Raw genomic sequence first — 18,841 nt, forward strand, 5'->3', positions numbered from 1 at the left:
CTCCCACGAACTGTTCCTTAATCCTACCTTAGTCACACAATTGATCTTGCCAGTACCTACAGATACACAGCAATGTAATATAATAGATACTTCTACTATATATCATAATTCCACATTCCAAAGTTTATTTTTCAAACCTTTTCATCCCCGCCTCAAACTGTTTATAACTTCCAGTTTTCAGTCTCTTAACTAATAACTTTTTATTTTATTTTACAGAAACAAACAAACCCTGAGGCCATTTATCATAAACTATCTCTTCCTCAGCATCTATGGTTCAGGGGTTTGATTTCATTTTCTCCTGTTTCACCTGTGTCTCACATGATGAAGTGGTATTATGCCTTATCAAGGCTAATCTCTCTTGTTTAAGCAATTTCATCCTTGCATGCAGGCCCATCAGCAGGCTCTTCCAATAATATAGGCAAGAGGTCATAAGGGCCTCAACTATAATGGTAGCAGTATCAAAAGATAGAAAGAATAATATTTGCTTGAGTTGCACAAATAAAATAAACAAACCTTGGGAACAGTTTGGAACTAGAGGATGAAAGATGGTGAGGAATTCAGGATAATTTAGAAGTTTCAACCCTGAAAGATTGGGAGGAATGGGTTTGCCTTCCATGGTAATAGAGAAGATAGGGGTAAAAAAGTTCAGGGAGAAAGAAAATGAGCTCAATTTTGGACAAGTTGAGTATAAGAAGTCTACAAGTTATTCAGTGTGAGATTTATTAAAGGTAATTGTAAATACCAGAGTGGAGAATAGTAAAGAGATTAGGGCAGCATGAGTAGACTTAAAAATCATCAGCATAGAGAAGATAATTAATTCATTTGGAGTCAAGGAGATCACCAGGTGAAGTTAAAGAGAGAGAGAGAGAGAGAGAGAAAGAGAAAGAGAGAGAGAGAAGAAAAGGACACAGAGTAGAATTTTGAAAGACATCTAAATTTAGAGGGTGTGATCTAGAAAACAATCCATCAAAGGAAACATGGCAGGAGCATGCAAGGTAAGTATGAGAAAAAACAGGAGAGAGTGTTGTACTTTAAAACTTAGAGAAAAGATAGCATCAATAATGAGATAATGATCAAGTATATCAAAAACTACACAAAGATCAAGGAGAATGAACACTGAGAAAAGGCCATTGGATTTGGCAAGAGCTCATTACTAACTCTGGACAAAGTAGATTTAGTAAAATGATAAGAGTCTGGAGCCAAATTATAAAGAAATTAAAAGGAGAGTGAAAGGAAAAGAAATTGAAGAACTTATTAAAAACTTTCTTTGAAGTTTAGCTAAATTTTTTTTTTCTGATTGCTTTCCATATCTGGAACATATTTCCTATTTCCCTGTAATGACCTTTCTAGCTTCCTTTAAATCCCAACTGTTGGAATCCTTACTAACTGCTAACTGATTAGAGTTGATCTAATCTTACAAGAAGATGTTTTGGGCAGAACCTGAAACAAGGTACTAAGTAGAACTACCCATAATCCCTCTCTTTGGAAGGAGCATAAATAGGCCAATGGGCCAGTCGGAGAGTTCTTCAGAGAGTAAGAAGCTACAAGTCGAGATTTCACCGGAATGACATGAAGAGTTGGAGCTGGCTGGAGGCTGAAGAAAGCAGAGGCAGAGGCTGAAGGACAGAACCTTTGGATTTAAAGACATTTGGAGAGGGCTCTTGGAACCAAGCAGAGAGATAGGCCGCTAAGCTAACCAGGCTAGAAGAAAAAGCTCACCACATCTTGGCGCCCGAACAGGGGCTGATTCAGATCCATCTGAACTAGATCACAACATTTTGGCGCCCAACATTTTGGCGCCCTGAACGTGGGACAAACAGACCCCTCAGTGGATTTCAGTGGAAAAGCTCCGATCCTGATTCAAGTGGAAAAGCCTCTGATCCTGATCCAGTGGAAAAAACTTCAACCCAGAAATTAGGGTGAGTGCAACAAAGAAATTTTGTTAGAAGAGTTAAAGTAGAATTTCAGCTAAGATGGGACAGATATTTAGAAAACAATCTGTTTCTGTTCAAGGAAAATGTTTAGAGAGCATTGTCAAAATTATGGAAAGCCAAGGTTTAATTATAAGTTTACAGCAAATCACTGAACTTTTACAAACTGTAAAGGACATATGTCCTTGTTTCTCTCTTGATAAGGAATTAGATCTAAATGAATGGAAATTGGTTGGAGAGGATCTTTGTCAATTCTATGATAAAAATGGGCCTAACTCAATAATTAATACATATAATGTAATACAATTGGCTATAAGAAGTTATTTAAGTGATAGAATGATGAAAAGGAAAGTACAGGAGGAAGAAAAGCCAACTTTACTAGGTGAAAAGGAGGACGAATCAGATGAGAATGGAGTTAATTACAATTCTGAGTATGATACTTCACAGAAGGAGGAATTAGGTGATTCCACATCTCATGACCCTCCCCCCGCAATTAACCCTTCATGGGTAGAACAAGGGGGAGGGAGAGAGACAGAAACACAGTCAGCTTCTCCTGTAAAGCAGAATTTGACAAGATTAGAAAAAACATTAATTAAAGCAAAAAATGAAGGAGAAGATATATCTGATTTTATAAATGCATATCCTGTGATTGAAGAGCTCAACTCCTCAGGTCAAAAAAGGAGAAGATACACTCCTTTTAATTTGGAAAAAATTAAAGATTTGAAAAAGGGTTGCACTCTTTATGGGGCTACATCATCTTATGTGAAGATGTTACTAGATAATTTGTCTTATGAAATCCTAACCCCGAATGACTGGAAATCCATAACGAAAACTTGTCTAGAACCGGACAAAATTTATTGTGGCTTTCGGAGTTTCATGAATTATGTAGGATTCAAGCCCAACGCAATAGGCAAACAGGAGCTATTGTACAAGTTGCTTTTGACCAACTAGCTGGTGAAGGTCAGTATGCAGAGAGTTCAGAACAGATTTATTATCCCATAACAGTGTATGAGCAAATTTCTAAGGCTGCAATAAAAGCTTGGAATTCTCTCCCTGGACAGAAAGATGGAAATAATGTTTTCACAAAAATAGAGCAAGGTCCCAATGAACCTTTTGCAGATTTTGTGGGACGTTTACAAACAGCTGTAATAAGAACCATTGGAGACAATGCAGCAACAGAAATAATGACTAGACATTTGGCTAAGGAAAATGCCAATGAGATTTGCAAGAGAATTATATGGGAGCTAGACAAAAATGCTCCTTTAGAGGAAATCATAAGACGCTGTGCCACAGTGGGCCCAAATGCTTATTATGCCCAGACTATGATGAACATGGAAAGACAAGGTCTTTCTTGGCAGAGGAATTCTAGAGAAACTCGTCGATGTTTTAAGTGTGGAAAAGTTGGCCATTTGAGAGCTCATTGTAGATACAGAGACACAATGAGAAGACAGGGTGAGAGAAAACCCAAAACCCCATGTCCAAAATGTAACCGAGGCTTTCACTGGGCCTCTAAATGTATATTGACCCAGAGGAAGGAGAGGCAAGGCCCAGCTCCAAAGTATCAATCAAAGGACAGGTGGGGCATGATAGCAGCTGAGGTTACACCCAGAGAGACTTTAGAAATTCAGAACTCTGATGTCATCAACCAACAGAAAAGCAATCAGGATTACAGTTGGGAAGAATACAGGCCTTTTAAGACAACAAGACAATATCCAATGCAAACAGCTCCAATGTAATTACCAGATGATGAGGAGAAATCCCAAATTTGATAAATAGAAGGGAATTAGGTTAATTGCTTGGGGAAGAGGATCTGCTTATATTTCCACAGGTGGAAAAGGCTAACAATGAGACTGTCAAAAGAACTTTAAAATCTTCAGCTTTCAGTTCCTGAAAAATCAGCAAGAATCATTGGGTTCCTTAAGATGAAAAATTGTTGATGAGACTTTTGCAGTACTTCAGAGCTTACAAGAATTATTAGATTCCTGGCACATGAACTAATGGACAATGGATTGCTTATGGACTATTTCTAGGACTTATGGACATGTGTAAATGTTCAGATTGATTCTTGTTATTTGTTACATTACTACTAGCCTGTGTTATATTACTATGTGCTCATGTAAATTATGTATAATGCCTCCCATATTGATGGATTTATGTATACCATGTATATCTGTTACAAAGTTCTGGCCCATATTGATGGATTTATGTGTACCCCCTCAGAAACCCCCTATGTTTTAAAACAAAAGAAAGGGGGAGATATTGGAATCCTTACTAACTGCTAACTGATTAGAGTTGATCTAATCTTACAAGAAGATGTTTTGGGCAGAACCTGAAACAAGGTACTAAGTAGAACTACCCATAATCCCTCTCTTTGGAAGGAGCATAAATAGGCCAATGGGCCAGTCGGAGAGTTCTTCAGAGAGTAAGAAGCTACAAGTCGAGATTTCACCGGAATGACATGAAGAGTTGGAGCTGGCTGGAGGCTGAAGAAAGCAGAGGCAGAGGCTGAAGGACAGAACCTTTGGATTTAAAGACATTTGGAGAGGGCTCTTGGAACCAAGCAGAGAGATAGGCCGCTAAGCTAACCAGGCTAGAAGAAAAAGCTCACCACATCTTGGCGCCCGAACAGGGGCTGATTCAGATCCATCTGAACTAGATCACAACACCAACTAAAATTCTACTTCTTTCAGAAAGTCTTCCAGAATTTCTCTTAATTCCCTTGCCATACCTCTGTTAATTATTTCCAATTTAATTTGTATATAGTTTGCCTTACATATATTTGTTTACATGTTGTCTCCTTGAGGGGAAAGGCTTTTTTTTCTCTTTTTCTACCTCTACCTCATTACAATTCTTGGCAATAGTTGATACTTAAAAATGTTAATTATTTAATTATAGTTTCTTCCTGTATTTCAAAGGCAATTACAAAGATAAAAGAAAAGACTTCTTCTTGGTCACAAAAAAAGATAAATGGATGGAAATTTCAAAGTCAGAAATAGGGATAGCCTAAGGAAAACTTATTTTTGTACAATCATCATAATGTTGATTGGTTTGCCTTGAAAAATAATGGGTTCCCTCTCAGTATAATTCTTCAAGGACACCTGGAATGGATAACTAGATGATTACTCTTTGGAATTGTTGTTTCAGCTATTGGAAAGGAATATCAATTAAAGTAGATGATCTTAGCAGTCCTATGTCTCTTTTATTTGATGGTTCTGTGAATTTCATATTTCCATACTTTTATAGTATGATTAGTTTCCTGTGTCATCATTGTTATTGAATCCTCTAAGAATGCAGTTCATAATCAGTCAATAGCCTTTAATCTTGTACATCTATTGTCAATGTTTTCCCATAAGTCTGCCATATGGACAATACCCAAAATGATGTGGAACATTCCTTAGTTATATTGCCATTGCATAGATACAAAGGAAATATCCAATGTAAAGACTGGTTACTCCTTATCTGACTCACTACATAATTGATGTATTTTCTCTTGTGATCATATTCATCACTTGGATAATATCCTTCATACTACTTTACTTGCTCAATCCTTAGTTCAAAATGTAGTGGATCCTACTCAAGCACACCATCTAATTTTTCATTTTTCCTTGGACAATTCAAAACTTTAACTTTTTAGACATTATCAGAACATGAAGACATCATTAAAGGGATATTGTTAATAAAAATGGTGTCTACTGCAAGGAGAAACTTAGAAACACATAAATCCTTTTATGATTCCCCAAAGACATTCCAGCCTGTTTTCTTTCTCAAATTTCATTTTAGACTCATGTGTCTATCTGTTAGAAACCCAAAATATATTCACCAATACTATGAGTTTTCCATCAAAGAAGATAACATAATCAAGAAAATAGGTATCCTTAATTCACTTTTAAAAATTCCCAGTATGGGATAGCTGCATTCTGTTAAGTGATTATAAAAATCATTTAGGATAAATTGCAACATTCTTAAACCTGACTGCATCCACCATAATGCAATAAGAAAACTAGAAATATGTAAGACCTTACTATTTATATGTAATTTTAGTCAATTTTTTCATGGATATGTTTTTATTTATATGTTTATTATTGAAAGGAAGTTCATTTACATTGTATATATATTCTTATGCTTTTTTATCATTTGATAATGGTTATCATAATAACATGGAACAAATCCATCTCTGTTATTGCACTTGTCAAAGAATCTTGTTTGATTTTTATATGTATATGAGAGATTTCTTTGAAAATTTAAGTGGTGAATATTGACATAATTTGGAGAGTCATAAAATGTTGTACAAAGCTCATATGAACACAAAATACTATAATCTGAAGAACTAAAGCTAAAAATATGAAAAAGAGAATAGAATGGCAATTCATGGTAGGCATGAATTGATTACAAAACATCGTAAAAAAGAAATAATCAAGAGTGGTAGTAATTTACAGACTTTTGTCAAAGAAATATATGACTACAAAAAGAAAATTATTCAATCCATACAAAGAATAAGAAACAAACATGTGAAGACCTTCAGAATATTGTTAAGTGGTAGATCTGTGGTAAACAGATGGGAGCTCATGGACAAGTGTTACATAGGCTAGAGAGTGATAGAATCTTTTTTTTAAACATCATGGAAAGAAAAACTTTGTTAATGAGATTACAGATCTGTATAAGGGTATACTAAATATAAGAAATTAAGTATTACATATTTCAAAACTCAAGAGATGCTGCATGAACTAAATGAAGAAAACTTTAATATAAAATAAGAATTTTATTCCTCTTAAAAAGGTTATGCTAATGTAGAATTAGAATTTAGTTTGAATTATAGAAAATATACAACTGCCTTTCTATAAAAAAAACAAACAAACAAACTACCACATACTTATCAGATTCTAAGAAGAATTGAAATATATGAAGAAAGCAATTTTAAAATGAGTTGTAGAGCAAATAAAAGTTATAAACAAAAAATAAGAGCATTATATTTATCCAGACTGGAAAAAAAAGGACAATGCAATTACAAAAGTCAATAGAGACATTTAAAGAGAGGAAAACAAATAAGGACTCAAAAAAAGCCCCAGCAATTTTAGATCAATTGCAAATAGTCCAGACAAAGCCAGAGAGTTTTTAATATCAATCATTATAGACCCATGGTAGCATATTTTAACATGGGAGAATAAATGCTGAAAATGCAGTGAATCAACATGTGAAGAAAAAGCAAGACCAAGTGATGCACACTATAACATTCAAAACAGTGCATCTGATAAGATTTGTTTTAGGCCTTTCTGTATGACATTTCTCACAGAAATAGCCACATTATTGCCCCTGGTGTTTTGTGACATCCCTACTCATCTCTAAGTGCAAATGACATTTATACTTTTTAAGCAGGGAGAAAACTATATATGGATGTGTGTCTATGCACATACACAGACATACATATATTCATGTTTATACATACTCAGACACTTTTTTCCAGGTTGGGAAAAGATGAAGCATGTTAATTCTGGGATGCCAAGTATATGCAGATATATCACACTATAATAATAGGCAAATCTATGTTAGAAAGGAGTAGAAATCCAATAAATTAATATACTTAGCATGGCATGTTCAATGAGTACTCTCAGTGGTCTCCTCTCTTTTTGATTTTTATTTTCTAAGATCATCTTAAATTTTTCCTTGGTAAGAATAACATCTCACACATACCAAATGGAATGCTATCTTAATATTTAATATATTAGTTGACTGAATGCCCCCCCCCAAAAAAATGGAAATTCTTCTGTTTTCTTACATTGCTGACTTATTCTCAGCCAGAAATCTTTCCCTGCCCAAATAATTTGAGGAAACTGGCATGTTAGATTTTTTTTCCAGATAAACCAACAGTTCTTGCTATTGCTTGATCAGCCCAATATTTGTATCATCTATTGTTACTATTTGTTACTAAGCAGTGCTATGACTTACTTGACATCCAATTGCATTTTCTTCCTATATACCTGTCTCCATATATCACATAAAATTAAAGTCAAAAGACCTTAGTTCAAAGGCTCTCCTGTCCATTTATCATGTGATTCTGAATGAATAACTTCATTAATCTGGGCCTTAGCTTGCCCATATATAAAATGAGGAAACTGAATTAGATGGCTTCTAAAGTTCATTCATACTCTAAAATTTCAAATATCTTTATAGCAGTTTTCTTTCATATAGGGAGTCTGCATCTGTCTTTTGTAGTTAATTGGTTTTAGAAGTATATTGGAGTTAAAATGATTATCTTTGTAATTCTTTCGATTTTATTGATTTATTTTTTAATCCAATATAGGCATACACATTTCTACAATTACATTGCTGCACAAGAAAAATCCAATTAAAAAGGAAAAAGAAACAAGAAAGAAAATAAAATTCAAGCAAATAATAAGAAAAAGAGTGAAAATGGTATGTTGTGATCCACTCTCAGTTCCCACAGTCTTCTCTTTATCAAAAGATAATTGGAACTAGCCTGAATCATATCATTATCGAGAAGAGCCATGTCCATCAGAATTGATCATTGTATAATCTTGTGGTTGACTTGTATAATAATCTACTGGTTCTGCTCATTTCACTTAGCATCAATTCACGTAAGTCTCTGCAAGTCCCTCTGAAATCATCTTGCTGATCATTTTTTATGGACCAATAACATTCCATAGTTTATATGTCATAACTTATTCATCCACTCTCCAACTGAAGGGCATTCACTCAGTTTCCAGTTTCTTGCCATTACAAAAAAGGGCTACCACAAACAGTTTTGCACATATGGGTTCCTATCCCTCCTTTAAGTTCTCTTTGGGATATAAGCCCAGTAGAAACACAGCTGGATCAAAGGGTATGCAAAGTTTGATAACCCATTGATAGTTCCAAATTGCTTTCCAAAATTATTGGATCAGTTCACAATTTCACCAACAATATATTAGTGTTCCAGTTTTCCCACATATTTTCCAACATTCATCATTATCTTTTCCTGTCATCTTAGCCAATCTAATATGTGTGTAGTGGTACCTCAGAGTTTTTTTTTTTTTTTTAATTTGATTTTTTCTGAAAAATAATTTTACACATTACTAGAAATGGTTTCAATGTCTTGATCTGAAAATTGTTTTTTCATATCTTTTGACCATTTATGTACTGGGGAATGGCTTGAATTTTTATAAATTTGATTCAATTCTCCATAGATTTTAAAAATGAAACCTTTATCAGAACCCTTGAATGTAAAAAATTTCGTATTTTATTGCTTCCCTTCTAATCTTATTTGCTTCAGTTTTGTTTGTACAAAAACTTTTTAACTTAATGACACCAAAATTGTCTATTATGTGTCTGATAATGAGCTGTAGTTCTTCTTTATTCACAAATTCCTTCCTTTTCCACAGATCTAAAAGGTAAACTATCCTATGTTTTACTTTATTTATATCACTCTTTATGTCTAAATCATGAACACATTTAGACCTTATCTTAGTATATAGTGTTAGATGTAGGTCAGTTCCTACTGCCATACAAGTTTTCCCCGCAGTTTTTGTCAAATAGTGAATTCTTATCTCAAAAGCTGAGTTCTTTGGGTCTGTCAAACACTACATTACTCTATTTGTTGGAATCCTTACTAACTGCTAAGTAATTAGAGTTGATCTAATCTTACAAGAAGTTGTTTTGGCCAGAACCTGAAACAAGGTACTAAGTAGAACTAATCAAGACAAGGCTTGTGTTCCCACCTTTACTCAAAGTCCACACCTTAAAGCTGCCTATGATCTTATGTGTTAGCCAAATGTTAGAGTTCAAATGTTGGAGTTTGTTCTCAGAGGACAGCCGGTTTAGAGGCTTAGAGCCCTTCGGATGTCTCCAAATCCAAAGGTTCTGCCTTCAGCCTCTGCCTCTGCCTTCTTCTGCCTCCAACAGAGATGGAAGATCTCTCTTATCTCCTTCTGGGGAGCCCAGCCACACTTTTGCCGCGGAGAGAGGGCTTCTGGCGTAGCTCCACTGAAGTCCGTCAAAAGTGTTCTCTGCAGCAGAGTCGTTTCTCTCGAGTCTAGCGCGATCAGCCAGCCAAGAGGAAAAAATGTATTCTGGAATGGCTGTCTCGCCTTATCTCTGAACCTTCTGAGAGAATGGGATTATGGGTTTTCTCCCATAGTGCTCTCTGGCCCAAAGAGCTTTAAGGTGTGGACTTTGAGTAAAGGTGGGAACACAAGCCTTGTCTTGATTAGTTCTACTTAGTACCTTGTTTCAGGTTCTGGCCAAAACAACTTCTTGTAAGATTAGATCAACTCTAATTACTTAGCAGTATCGTTTATCTACACCAATAGCAGGTTTGGATAATATAAATGTTTTTCTAAAAGCGTGTGAAAAGATTGGATTGAAGGAAGCTCAACTTTTCCATCCTGGAGATCTACAGGATTTATCGAATCGAGTCACGGTCAAGCAAGAAGAGACTGATAGAAGAGTAAAAAATGTTTTGATTACCTTATATTGGCTGGGAAGAAAAGCACAGAATAACCCTTATTATAACGGTCCTTACCTTAATCTGAAAGCATTTGAGAACCTTTTGGGACAAGCTCTGACTAAGGCACTTGAAGACTCCAACAGTCTGAAAAGGAGTGGCAGGGACAGTGGCTACGGAGATATTTGGTATACTGAACGTGGAGAATTTCTTAGTTCTTCAGCCTACCACAAAAGAGACGATTCCTTTGATAGTTTGGATTCTTTTGGGTCTAGATCATTCACAAGCTGTTCATCAGATTTAACTCTGAAAGGAGGCAGTGAAGGTTGTGAGAGTGACACAGATTCTGAACTCACATTCAAAATGCAGGATTATAACAAAGATGATATGTCCTATCGAAGGATATCCGCTGTTGAGCCCAAATCTGCTTTACCATTCAATCGTTTTTTACCCAACAAAAGTAGACAGCCAACCTATGTGCCTGCACCACTGAGGAAAAAAAGACCAGATAAGAATGAGGATAATCGAAGAAGTTGGGCGAGTCCTGTATATACTGAAGCTGATGGAACCTTCTCAAGGAGCAAATCCTTGAGTGATATCACTGCAGAAGATGTACACAGTATGCGCCAACTACGCTATGAAGAAATGCAGAAAATAAAATCACAATTGCAAGAACAAGACCAGCAGTGGCAGGATGACCTAGCAAAATGGAAAAATCGTCGAAAAAGCTATACTTCAGATCTGCAAAAGAAAAAGGAAGAGAGGGAAGAAATTGAAAAGCTGTCTCTTGAGAGGTCTCAGAGGAGCTCAAAAACATTTGGAGAAATTCTCCAGGACCGGGAAATCAGGAACCAAGAAACCAACAGTCATCGTTGGAAAACATTTGATTCTGAGAGAATGTATTCTAATGATGAGATATTCAATGAAGCAAAAATGTCTCCTGCGCCAACTTTGACAAGAGAAAGTTATGTGAATGAGGGAAGAGAGAAGGAAGTAACTTATAGTTCAGAAAGTAGTAAAGAAGATTCTTCAAACCTTCCAAAGATGGAGAACTATGAAACAGCTGAAATTCAAGTTCCTTCTCAAAGCCTGACAGAGAAACAGAGCTCAGCCTCAGCTTTGTCTTCCAACCATTCACTGAATACACAAATGGGACCTGCTCGGGTTTCAGCATCTCTCCCCAGAAGTTACCAGAAAACTGATACATCTAGGTTAACATCGGTAGTTACGCCAAGACCTTTTGGTTCCCAGTCAAGAGGGATCTCATCACTTCCCAGATCTTATACGATGGATGATGCTTGGAAGTACAACGGAGATGTGGAAATCACTAAAATAATTACAGAAAGTTCAAAAAGTAGCTCTTTCTCAAAATCAGATGACAACCAGCTTCACTCAAGCTCAGCCTTAACAAGTGTTGAAGAGGGAGCAAAAGAAAGTGAGAAGAAAACACTACCTGCTACACCCTTGTGTTTGCCCATTTCCCAGGAACATGATGCTTTCCCTAAATCGGAACAACCTTTAACATCAAACTCTTTACCAGTTTCTGGATCTTTAGAAGGGAAAAATTCTTCATCACCTGAGCCTTCAAGGACAAAGGATCAGTTCAGTGATATGAGAATCATTATGATCCACCGCCCTGGGAACAGTGATGCTGACTTTGGATTTACAGTAAGATGGGATATTTCTGGAATCATCGTGCAATCAGTTGAAGCAGGTAGCCCAGCAGCATTATCTCAACTACAGGTAGATGATGAAATTATTGCTGTTAACAACACCAAGTTTTCAAATAAGGACACAGATAAATGGGAAGAGATCATGGCTAATGCACGAGAAACTGGAAACTTAGTTGTAGATGTCAGACGTTATGGAAAAAATGGTTCACCTGAAACTAAGTGGATTGATGCAACTTCTGGAGTTCACCATACAGACAAGGCTTCAAATCTTTCAATAAGAAGTAATTTCTCCGAAAGTCTTCAAAATTCTAATATGGAAACAAAAGGAATAAATGGCATAAGTGATGAAAATAGCTCTACTGAACCCAAAGCATCTGAACCTATTTCTTTGAAAAACTTAAAAAGGCGATCACAATTTTTTGAACAAGGAAGTTCTGATTCTATGGCACCTGATCTTCCAGTTCCAACCATCAGTGCTCCCAGTCGCTGGGCTTGGGATCAAGAGGAAGAGAGGAAACGACAGGAAAAATGGCAAAAAGAACAGGATCGTTTGTTGCAGGAAAAGTATCAACGTGAACAGGAAAAACTGAGGGAAGAGTGGCAGAGGGCTCAACAAGAGGCTGAGAAGGAGAACTCAAAGTACTTAGATGAGGAACAGATGGTATTAAATTCAAATAGTGTTTCTCTCACCTCGCGTGAGCCTACACTTGCCAACTGGGAAAGAAATTGGAGCCTATGATCTTATGTGTTAGCCAAATGTTAGAGTTCAAATGTTGGAGTTTGTTCTCAGAGGACAGCCGGTTTAGAGGCTTAGAGCCCTTCGGATGTCTCCAAATCCAAAGGTTCTGCCTTCAGCCTCTGCCTCTGCCTTCTTCTGCCTCCAACAGAGATGGAAGATCTCTCTTATCTCCTTCTGGGGAGCCCAGCCACACTTTTGCCACGGAGAGAGGGCTTCTGGCGTAGCTCCACTGAAGTCCGTCAAAAGTGTTCTCTGCAGCAGAGTCGTTTCTCTCGAGTCTAGCGCGATCAGCCAGCCAAGAGGAAAAAATGTATTCTGGAATGGCTGTCTCGCCTTATCTCTGAACCTTCTGAGAGAATGGGATTATGGGTTTTCTCCCATAGTGCTCTCTGGCCCAAAGAGCTTTAAGGTGTGGACTTTGAGTAAAGGTGGGAACACAAGCCTTGTCTTGATTAGTTCTACTTAGTACCTTGTTTCAGGTTCTGGCCAAAACAACTTCTTGTAAGATTAGATCAACTCTAATTACTTAGCAGTTAGTAAGGATTCCAACACTATTCATTAACTATTTTGTTCTGTGAACCTAAACTATTCCACTGATCAAGTACTCTATTTCTTAGCCAGTGCCAAATGGTTTTGATGATCATTGCTTTATAATATAGATTTAGTTCTAGTAGAGTAGGCCACCTTCATTTGTAGTTTTTTTTTTTCATTAATTCCCCTGAAATTCTTCACTTTTTGTTCTTCCAGCTGAACTTTTTTGTTATTTTTTCTAGAATTGTAAAATAATTTCATGGTAGTTTGATTGGTATGGAACTAAATAAGTAGATTAATTTTGGAAGTATTGTCATTTTTATTATATTTTCTAGGCCTACCCATCAGCACTTAATATTTTTGCAACTGATTAGATCTGACTTTATTTGTGTGGAAAGTGTTTTGTAGTTATGTTCATATAGTTCCTGACTTTCTCTTGGCAGATAGATTCCCAGCTATTTTATATTATTAACAGTTATTTTGAATGAAATTTACCTTTGTATCTTTGTAGTCATCCATTTCACTTAGGTTATCAAATTTATTGGTAAAAAGTTCAGCTGGAAGAACAAAAAGTGAAGAATTTCAGGGGAATTAATGAAAAAAAAAGCTACAAATGAAGGTGGCCTACTCTACTAGAACTAAATCTATATTATAAAGCAGTGATCATCAAAACCATTTGGCACTGGCTAAGAAATAGAGTACTTGATCAGTGGAATAGTTTAGGTTCACAGAACAAAATAGTTAATGAATAGAGTAATGTAGTGTTTGACAGACCCAAAGAACTTAGCTTTTGAGATAAGAATTCACTATTTGACAAAAACTTTATACCAATAAATTTGATAACCTAAGTGAAATGGATGACTACAAAGATACAAAGGCAAAGTAATTCCTTATTATTTCTCTAATTTCCTCTTCATTGATGGAAATTTATCCCTTTTCATTTTTAAGACTACTAATTTGATTTTCCTCTCTCCTTTTTCTAATCAGATTTACCAAAGGCTTATCTATTTTGTTGTTTTTTTTTTTCATTAATTCCCCTGAAATTCTTCACTTTTTGTTCTTCCAGCTGAACTTTTTTGTTATTTTTTCTAGAATTGTAAAATAATTTCATGGTAGTTTGATTGGTATGGAACTAAATAAGTAGATTAATTTTGGAAGTATTGTCATTTTTATTATATTTTCTAGGCCTACCCATCAGCACTTAATATTTTTGCAACTGATTAGATCTGACTTTATTTGTGTGGAAAGTGTTTTGTAGTTATGTTCATATAGTTCCTGACTTTCTCTTGGCAGATAGATTCCCAGCTATTTTATATTATTAACAGTTATTTTGAATGAAATTTACCTTTGTATCTTTGTAGTCATCCATTTCACTTAGGTTATCAAATTTATTGGTAAAAAGTTCAGCTGGAAGAACAAAAAGTGAAGAATTTCAGGGGAATTAATGAAAAAAAAAGCTACAAATGAAGGTGGCCTACTCTACTAGAACTAAATCTATATTATAAAGCAGTGATCATCAAAACCATTTGGCACTGGCTAAGAAATAGAGTACTTGATCAGTGGAATAGTTTAGGTTCACAGAACAAAATAGTTAATGAATAGAGTAATGTAGTGTTTGACAGACCCAAAGAACTTAGCTTTTGAGATAAGAATTCACTATTTGACAAAAACTTTATACCAATAAATTTGATAACCTAAGTGAAATGGATGACTACAAAGATACAAAGGCAAAGTAATTCCTTATTATTTCTCTAATTTCCTCTTCATTGATGGAAATTTATCCCTTTTCATTTTTAAGACTACTAATTTGATTTTCCTCTCTCCTTTTTCTAATCAGATTTACCAAAGGCTTATCTATTTTGTTGTTTTTTTTTTTCAAAAAAAAAAAAAAAAAACTCTTAGTTTTATTTATTAGTTCAATAGTTTTTTTTTATTTTCTATATTATTAATTTCTCCTTTTAATTTTAGAATTTCAAACTTAGTATTTGATTGGGGCTTTTAATTTGGTCTTTTTTTCTAGCTTTTTTAGTTGCAAGCCCAATTCATTGATCTTCCCTTTCTTTATTTTATTCAAGTAAGCCTCGAAGGATATAAAATTTCCCCTTCTTACCTCTTTGGCTGCATCCCACAAATTTTGGTATAATGTCTCATCATTGTCATTATCTTGAGTGAAATTATTAATAATTTGCTGCTTCATCCAATCATTCTTTTTTGTTTGTTTGTCTGTCTGTTTGTTTTGTTTTGTTTTTAATAGCCTTTTATTTACAGATTACATGTATGGGTAACTTTACAGCATTGACAATTGCCAAATACCTTGTTCCAATTTTTCTCCTTCTTCCCCCCACCCTCTACCCCAGATGGCACAATGACCAGTAAATGTTAAATATATTAAAATATAAATTAGATACACAGTAAGTATACATGGCCAAACCATTATTTTGCTGTACAAAAAGAATTGGACTCTGAAATATTGTACAATTAGCCTGTGAAGGAAATCAAAAATGCAGGTGGGTAAAAATATAGGGATTGGGAATTCAATGTGATGGTTCTTAGTCATCTCCCAGAGTTCTTTCACTTGGCATAGCTGGTTCTGTTCATTACTGATCCATTGGAACTGATTTGGTTCATCTCATTGCTGAGGATGGCCAGGTCCATCAGAACTGGTCATCATATAGTATTGTTGATGAAGTATATAATGATCTCTTGGCCCTGCTTGTTTCACTCAGCATCAGTTCATGTAAGTCTCTCCAGGCCTTTCTGAAATCATCCTGTTGGTCATTTCTTACCGAACAATAATATTCCATAATAATCATATACCACAATTTATTCAGCCATTCTCCAATTGATGGGCATCCACTCAGTTTCCACTAATCATTCTTTAAGATGAGATTATTTAGTTTCCAATTACTTTTTGGTCTATTTACCCATAACTTTTTGTTGACTGTAGTTTTTATTGCATCGTGATCTGAAAAGAAAGAATTTAACATTTCTCCCTTCCTGCATTTAATTTTGAGGTCTTTAAATCTTAATATATGATCAATTTCTCTATAGGTTCCATAAACTGCTGAGAAGAAAGTATATTCCTTTCTGTCACCATTCAGTTTTCTCCAAAGACCTATCATCCCCAATTTTTCTAATATTCTATTTACCTCTTTAATTTCTTTGTTATTTGTTTTGTGGTTTGATTTATCTAATTCTGAGAGTGCAAGGTTGAGGTTTCCCACTATTATAGTTTTGCTGTGTATTTCCTCTTGCAAATCTCTTAACTTCTCCTTTAGGAAGTTAGCTGCTACACCACTTGGCGCACATATGTTTAGTTTTGATATTGCTTCATTATCTATGCTACCCTTTAGCAAGATATAGTTTCCTTCCTTACTCTTTTAATTTGATAAATTTCTGGTTTTTTTTTTATCTAAGATAAGTATGGCTAACCTTGCTTTTTTTACTACACCTGAAGTATAATAGATTCTGCTCCAACCTTTTACCTTTACTCTGCATGTATCTCCCTGCTTTAAATGTGTTTCTGGTAAACAACATATTGTAGGGTTCTGACTTTTGATCCAGTCTGCTATCAACCTCCACTTTATGGGAGAGTTCATCCCATTCATATTTATGGTTAAAATTACTAATTCTGTATTCCCTGCCATTTTATTATCCCCCGATTATGCTTTTCTTTTTCTTGCCCTGTTGGAATATTTACAAACTGCTAACTCATTGGAGTTGATAGATTATTGATCTGATCTTACAAGAAGATGTTTTGGGCCAGAACCTAAAACAAGATACTAAGTAGAACTAATTGATACAATGCTTGTGTTTGTATCTTTACTCATTGGAGTTCACATGTTTGGGAAATTTTAGGGTTTAGTATGAAATATCTGAATTCACACCTCCCTTGAAACTCTTAGGGCCAGAGAGCACTATGGGAGAAAACCCATAATCCCATTTTCTCAGAAGAGTCATGTTAGAGTTCAAATGTTGGAGTTAGTTCTTCTCAAAGGCACAGCCGGTTTAGAGGCTTGGAGCCCTTCGGATGTCTCCAAATCCAAAGGTTCTGTCCTTCAGCCTCTGCCTCTGCCTTCTTCTGCCTCCAACAGAGATGGAAGATCTCTCTTATCTCCTTCTGGGGAGCCCAGCCACCAATTTGCTGCGGAGAGAGGGCTTCTGGCGTAGCTCTACTGAAGTCCGTCAAAAGTGTTCTCTGCAGCAGAGTCGTTCCTCTCGAGTCTAGCGCGATCAGCCAGCCAAGAGGAAAAAATGTATTCTGGAATGGCTGTCTCGCCTTATATGTGAACCTTCTGAGAGAATGGGATTATGGGTTTTCTCCCATAGTGCTCTCTGGCCCAAAGAGCTTTAAGGTATGGACTCCTTTGAGTAAAGGTGGGAACACAAGCCTTGTCTTGATTAGTTCTACTTAGTACCTTGTTTCAGGTTCTGGCCAAAACAACTTCTTGTAAGATTAGATCAACTCTAATTACTTAGCAATTAGTAAGGATTCCAACATCTCCCCCTTTCTTTTGTTTTAAAACATAGGGGGTTTCTGAGGGGGTACACATAAATCCATCAATATGGGCCAGAACTTTGTAACAGATATACATGGTATACATAAATCCATCAATATGGGAGGCATTATACATAATTTACATGAGCACATAGCAATATAACACAGGCTAGTAGTAATGTAACAAATAACAAGAATCAATCTGAAAATTTACACATGTCCATAAGTCCTAGAAACAGTCCAATAGGATTCCATTGTCCATTAGTTCATGTGCCAGGAATCTAATAATTCTTGTGAGCACAATCAGCAACAGAACCACCCGATATTTCTTGGGTCTTCTTTGTTTCAAGGGTCTGCTCCATCTTTCTGCAATGGACAAGGCGAATGCGGCTCGTAGGCACCCATCTGATTCCTTCTCCACCTGTAGAGATGCAAGCAAATCCTCTCCCCCAAGCAGTTAGCCTATCTGGTCCCTTCCATTCACCACTTTCTGGGTCTCTCCACATCACCTGGCGATTATCTAAAGATAGTGGAGCTGCTCGCACTGGACACTGCTCTTTTGGTGGGTTATAAAACCTGTCTGCTGGAGCCAGTGCATCTTTATCAAAGATTAAAAAATTAATGGTATAGAGAACTAAATTTAGAAGTTCTCTAGGGTTACCCGTGGCTCCCCCTTTCTTTTGTTTTTGGAGGAGTGTCTTAATGTCTCTGTTTCTTCTTTCTACTATTGCTTGACCTTGAGGATTAAAGGGTATGCCAGTAGTGTGTAGAATCTTATACTGTGCACAAAAGTGTTCAAAATGTTTGGAGGTATATGCCGGTCCATTATCTGTTTTTATTTCTTGTGGCACACCCATAATTGCGAATGCTTGAATGAGGAATTCAGTGACCACTCGGGCTGTCTCTTTTGCTGCTGGTATGGCAAAAGTGAATCCTGAAAAGGTGTCTACCACAACGTGGATAAAAGACAGACGACCAAAAGATTTATAATGAGTCACATCCATTTGCCAGATTTCATTGGGTCTCAAACCA

At 36.0% G+C, this 18,841-nt stretch overlaps 1 protein-coding gene across 1 annotated transcript; it reads left to right on the top strand.

Annotated features, from left to right (window-relative positions):
* Window positions 1–977: 977 nt before the first annotated feature.
* Window positions 978–12,780, top strand: LOC127557073 (LIM domain only protein 7-like). The gene is made up of 2 exons (XM_051990539.1): window positions 978–995; window positions 10,213–12,780. The coding sequence occupies exons 1-2, from the start codon at window positions 978–980 to the stop codon at window positions 12,778–12,780; spliced, it is 2,586 nt and encodes an 861-aa protein (XP_051846499.1).
* Window positions 12,781–18,841: the final 6,061 nt, after the last annotated feature.

The sequence above is a fragment of the Antechinus flavipes genome, chromosome 3 (assembly GCF_016432865.1).
Source record: "Antechinus flavipes isolate AdamAnt ecotype Samford, QLD, Australia chromosome 3, AdamAnt_v2, whole genome shotgun sequence".
NCBI lineage: Eukaryota > Metazoa > Chordata > Mammalia > Dasyuromorphia > Dasyuridae > Antechinus > Antechinus flavipes.